General features: G+C 37.5%; 1 protein-coding gene across 1 annotated transcript in view; it reads left to right on the top strand.

Moving 5' to 3' along the window:
• The first annotated feature begins 200 nt into the window (after window positions 1-200).
• arhgef9a (Cdc42 guanine nucleotide exchange factor (GEF) 9a) overlaps window positions 201-6,000 on the top strand; it is a 138,875-nt gene continuing 133,075 nt past the window's right edge. The window contains exon 1 of the mRNA XM_048605521.1: window positions 201-374. Coding sequence (XP_048461478.1) covers window positions 249-374 — 126 coding nt within the window. The 5' untranslated portion in view covers window positions 201-248. The remainder of the gene's footprint in view (window positions 375-6,000) is intronic.

Genomic DNA, 6,000 nt, shown 5'->3' with positions numbered 1-6,000 from the left:
TCTGTTGGGTTCTATTCACATTTTGTCAACTTTAACCAATCATACATCATATAATTATCTAGTCAATCAACCTCCAAATAAAGTGTGATCATATACCAGAGATTGTGTGTGAGATGGTTTCTATTCTTTGTGATGATAATAACCTTAATCTCGCATGTTTTTTTCTTTCTCTCCTTTTCTGTGTTTATTTTTAGCTGATCAGTGGCGGTTACATTGTCAGTGCTGAGGCAGTATGGGATCACGTCACAATGGCCGACCGTGAGTTGGCATTCAAAGCTGGGGACGTTATTAAAGTCCTCGATGCCTCTAACAAGGATTGGTGGTGGGGACAGATCGACGATGAAGAAGGCTGGTTTCCGGCCAGTTTTGTGAGGGTAAGTGAAGGAGAAACCAATATTTTCCATTTATGGTTGATTGCTGTTTTCATGGGAAATTAAGCTGAACAGTAGCACAAACTGACATTTGTGAACAGGACTAAAAATGTAAATGATTTAAAAAAGCTGTAATATTGAAATTGTGAAATGCGAACAAAAAGTACTGGAAATACACTGCAGGTCTGTTAACAGCTATAAAAAGTGAAACAAAATTAATTATTTTCAAAAGATATTTCAATTGGAAATATTTTGTGAATTCTGATAAAGGGATTAAATGATAACTTTGGTCTTACTTTGAGTTTATAAATGCTATAATTTCACTTTACATATCTGAAGTCTAAGATTTAGAAAAAGCATACCTATATTTTCATGACACAAAGGACTGAATACGTTATAAAACTGTACAAATGATTAGTCTCACCAATTGCTTTCCAGTGAACAGTTCTTTTAATTTATGCCTTCCCCTGAACTCGTGCACCTGAACAAAATTTATGTTTTGTGACAGATGACAAGGTTTATTTCATTGACCAAATGCCAGATTTATTTTCTGTTTAACATACTGCCAAGTGATTAAAATAGTCAGGTCAGTCAATATAAATTCTCCACTGATTGGAAGAGTGGAAACAAATTAAGTTGTTGACTACTGCTAAACCTTACTGTCAATGCCGATGTAGAAGCTGTTTGCATCCGGATGAACTGACCCCTTCTGTCTGGAACACGGTCCAATATACCAGAACCTCATTCGAAATACAAGGAGTCTCAGGGGATTTACTTTTGTGCCCTTTAAAACCTCATGCAAATGTTTTCTATGAGCTGTGGCTACACACTCTCCACTTTCTCTCCTTTGGCCGCCACTCGGATACATATTGGTGTGACATCCTACTTTCTGGAAGCAAAGATCCCAAGTCAAGACTATCTATAAGGGGGTCCTTCCTCTTTTCATTAGGGATCTGAAATGGAGAGTGTTGCACACAGTGTCCCATTGCAACAGAAGATCAGGTAGGTTCACAAGGTGCCAGCAGTTTCTGTGGCCTTGAGGAAAGTGTATCACATGTTTATGTTGAATGTTTTCATTTGCAGCCACTCTTTAGTTTCTTCAAAGGGCTGCCTTCAAATTTCTCGTTGCATTCAGCCCACAAATCTAGCCCAAGGGTAGTCTGTGCAGAGTCAGGTGGGCAGAAAGGAAGGCCTCCTCATAGACCTGATCCTGGGCTTGAGTACAGTGACCATTAATAGTGACCAGGCAGCTGGCAGTAGATGGGGTTGTAATGCCTAACTGTCTGCCCTGTTCCACAGTTACGTTCAAGCTCAGGTGCTCATTGAGATGGAGAATGTAGTGACTGCTGGCATGGAAGAGGTCTTTAGAGATTGGTGGGCACTGCAAGGTCTCAGTTACGTCATCACTCCGGGATCATGATATATTGATTTGGTTTGGATAAGTTTCCATTCAGGTTCTGTAAGGTTCCATTGACTGTTTAGCTCTCTTTTTTTGCAGTGCCCCACCAGGGACCATCTCGTCTCATTAATGTTTTGTTTAAAAGAGCAGAAAGAAAGTTTGGTGCCTCACCAGGGCCTGTCTGACTTATGTAAGGTTTATTTTAAGAGACCACAAGCTGGTTACAGGAGCTTTTGTAGTCCAGTGATAGTGTCCCTACCTCTGGGCAAAAGGTCTTTGTGCAAGCCCCACCTATCCCAGAGGTGTGTCACAGCATGTCTGAACAGGTTTATTAAAAATACATTTTTTTAAAAGTTGGTCACAGGTGAAGGACTGTCACTATCTGCACTGGACAAACTGGCTGTGTGATGTTTTGACTGGAACTGGCTATAGCTAGTAGTGCAACACGGCACTGAAAATGCATTAAATGTAATTCAATAGGCTGTCACTCAGATATTCCTGAAACTGTCCAACAGAGCCATTTGGACCTGAATATTTGGGGCTAGATAGTGCAAATTGAGTTAACTACATGATGTGATATTTCCTTCCATGTCTTCCAACAGCCAGCTATAATGCATACATCCTGCAAGTGGAAGCAAAGGCCAAACTATTTCAACCTTGTTGGTGTCTTGCAGGTCAAAAGATGCAGAACAATGATCCCTAAGAAGAAAACTTCAGTACTGTACAGAAGTGTACTAACCTGAAGGGTTACCCTCACCAGGGTTTTGTGTGGTTGCTACCGTAGATACTGGGCTGAATGACTTAATCACCAGGCTGTAGTCTCTCGAGTCTAGAATCAAGCCCAGCCCAAACTGATAGAAAAATGTGTTTCTAAGCTATGGGTGCACACTACATAACTGCTTGTAATAAGTTGCTAAATTGGCAACCTTGTTGACAAAACAGTTGGCTGCTATAGAAATAGAAATCAGAATGCGGTGCTTTCTTGGTTTTGAACAATTGATTGGACAGTTTTATTCTGTAACTAAACATGCTGTGTTAATTAGGGAGTGATACAGCTATTGCATCAGAAGTAGCAATAGCATTGTAACAAATTAAATGTTACAGTAGGATGTTTTATCTACTAATGTGATATAGAAGCAATAGCTTCAGAAAATTTCCTATGTCACTGAGTATTCGGGGGTTTCAAGGTACCTAAAAACACGTAAGTGATATGTGGTTCATTGTCACGATGTCTTCAATCCTATTTAATTTGATTGGACTGACTGAATGTGACCATTAATGAACAAAATCAGAGGTGTAACAGTTGGTACTAGCAAATGTATTTTATTTTACAGGAGCATAGCACTTCATATGAGAGAAGAAATTATGTCTTCTTTGAATTTAACTTTTTTTTAATAATGCGCAGCTCAACGAATTAAATCCCCATGTTTTAACATGGTTGTTAAGCCGAAATGTGAGTGGTTAAATGATAAGTTACAGAAGAAATTGAATTTGAATTCCATGCACTGAAAAGAAAAAAATGTTTTAGACAATTCTGTTTTTCTTAAAGATGAACATTTTCATTTGTAGATGTGAATGAGTTGACTTTCAGAATATTTCATAAGATAACTTTTTTTAAAAATTCAAAAATAAACCATAAATTAGGAAGTTGAATTTAGATGCCAAGATTGAACAGGAAAACTTTGAATATTTTAAAAACAGCTATGAAAATATTCTCTTTGCAGATGCTAACTCCTTGAAAAATTACAGGTTCAATCTGGTAGACTGAGTGAGAAAAGTGAAGGCCAGCTTCCTGCAAGTCTGGTTACAAGGAACAGACTGTAGGTATAAATGTGTCATGTCCTGAAAATCAAGATGTAAAGTCTGCTGTGCCATATGGATCAATGCTGCGGCCTCCCTCCTTACAATTTATATAAATGACTTGGATAAAGGCACTGAAAATGTGGTTGCGAAACCTGCTGATGACACAAGTAAAGTACGCAGTTGTAAATAGTACATCAAGAGGCTACAAAGGAATACAAATAGGTCAAATGAGTAAGCAAAGATCTGGCAAATGGATTATAGCAGTGAATTGAGTATTTTGGCAGAAAGAATAAAAAAAAGGGTTATTAGCGAAATTGCAAGAGGGGTAGATGGACCTGGGTAATCTCATGCATGGGTCACAAAAGGTTAGTAAGCAGGTACAGCAAGCAATTTGGAAAGCTCATACATTATTCTGTTTATTACAGGGGTAACAGAGTAAATTTAGGGAGGTTATACTACTTCATTTATACATGACATTGGTGAGACCACATCTGCTTTCGTCCAGTATTGATCTCCTTATTTACAATGTAAATGTGTTGGAAACAGTTCAGAGAAGCTTTACTAGACTAATATTGGAATAGGCGAGTTGTCTTATGAGGAAATATTGAACAGATTAGGCTTGTATTTGTTGGAGACTAAAAGTGTAAGAGATGACTTTACTGAAACATGCAAGATCCTGAGGGGTCTTGCAAGGATGTGGGAGAAGGTGGAAATGGAGTTGCCCATTTAAGACAGTTATAAGGAGAAATGCATTGGTGGGGGAAACAAAATATTTAAATATTTTTAAGGCAGATTTTTGATAAGCAAGAGTGAAAGTTTATTGGATTAAGTGGGAATGTGGAGTACCCATATCAGCTATGATCTTATTGAAAGGCAGATTAGGTTCAAGGTGGTGCCACGTGGCAAATCTAGTAGCTAATACAAATGTTTGTATATATGTTGTAGAATTAGAATGTTACATATGTATGTTTCAAGCTGTTGCCTAGTCTGTATTGAGTCAACAGATCTTGGTAAATCTGCCTGGACTACAATTTCTCCATTTTCTTTTGTTTAATTTTTTAGTAGTGAGAAATAAAATTTACTTTGTTATCTAGAGCCTCAAGTTACATGTGCAAATTGGAAAAAGAAAATGCTGTAAAGACTCAGCAAGTCAAGCAGCCTGTATGGAAAGCAGAACAGTATTAATGTTTCAGGTTGATGACCTTTGATTGGAACTTCTGATGATAGATTATCAACCCAAAAAGTTAACTCTGTTTCTATTCCCTTAGGTGCTGCTTGACTTGCTGATTATTTCCAGAGGTTTCATTTACATTTCCTATTTCCAACCTCCACAGTGCTTTGTGATAGGAGTATACATATCTGGCGAGCTTAAGTTTCGTCACAGTGACTAGTTCTATCACTTTGTACTGAAGGAAGCAAAAAAAGGACATTACCTCCCAATGGTTCTTTGCTGATGAATGGAATCCACCAGAGAAAGGAATTGCAATCTTTAGAAGAACAGGCAGCAAAGGGAAAAATATTAGCAGGAAAAGGAGGAGAATAAAAATAATTACATCAATATTTTAATATTAAAAGGCCATTACAAGTTGACAGATAAAGTAACAGCATCTGTGATGGTTGCAAAACTATTCTGAAAATAAAAGCTACCAACCGTTAACATGTGATTTACTTTACGAAAGCATTCAAAGCTGCTAAAAATTGCTTAAGACTGCCTTATGGTCATCCCTTGCTAACAAGCTGCCAGTTGTGTGGACACACACATCCATTACGGGCTAAAAATAACTCCTGATTTCACCATCTGTAACACAACCCTGTGCATGTTGCTTCAGATCATGAATCTGACTATTCTGGTGATATATAAAGCTTTTAGAAATTAAATCATTAAAAATCAGACAGACCTCTGATTGATGTTGGACAAGAAAAGTGAGCACAAATGCAGACTAATGTAATGACTCAATGATACAAGACAGTTTAGTGAGATTAGAAGACTCCAGTATACATACACCTGCATTTTGCTGAAGGTATATATTTTAAGGAAAGGATGCAGTGTGGAATCACATGACAATATATCTATTCGTTTTTGTAAATTCCCTTATAATTGCTATGCTCATAAAGAACAGACATATAAATTGTTGTTGGTTGTCCCTTGATTTGAGGTTGACATCTGCTCAGGTCATGAGTTTCTGCAGTGGGCTTTCATATAAAACAGCCAAAGAAAGCTCATTACAAACTTGTTACCTTTAGTGCTTTTCCCAACAGAAAGTCAATTGAAAGAGGACGCGATTGTCTGTTCAGACCTGACGTTAATTTACTCCCAGATGTGAAACTGCTCAAGGGGATAATAATTTTTCTTTACTCAATCGTTCTTCTACATATAAAATTAAACTGTCATAATAAACCAATAGTGATGCTCTTAATTCATATCCA

This window comes from Rhincodon typus, chromosome 14 (assembly GCF_021869965.1).
Source record: "Rhincodon typus isolate 14 chromosome 14, sRhiTyp1.1, whole genome shotgun sequence".
Lineage (NCBI taxonomy): Eukaryota > Metazoa > Chordata > Chondrichthyes > Orectolobiformes > Rhincodontidae > Rhincodon > Rhincodon typus.
This window is presented reverse-complemented; position numbering and strand designations above follow the sequence as displayed.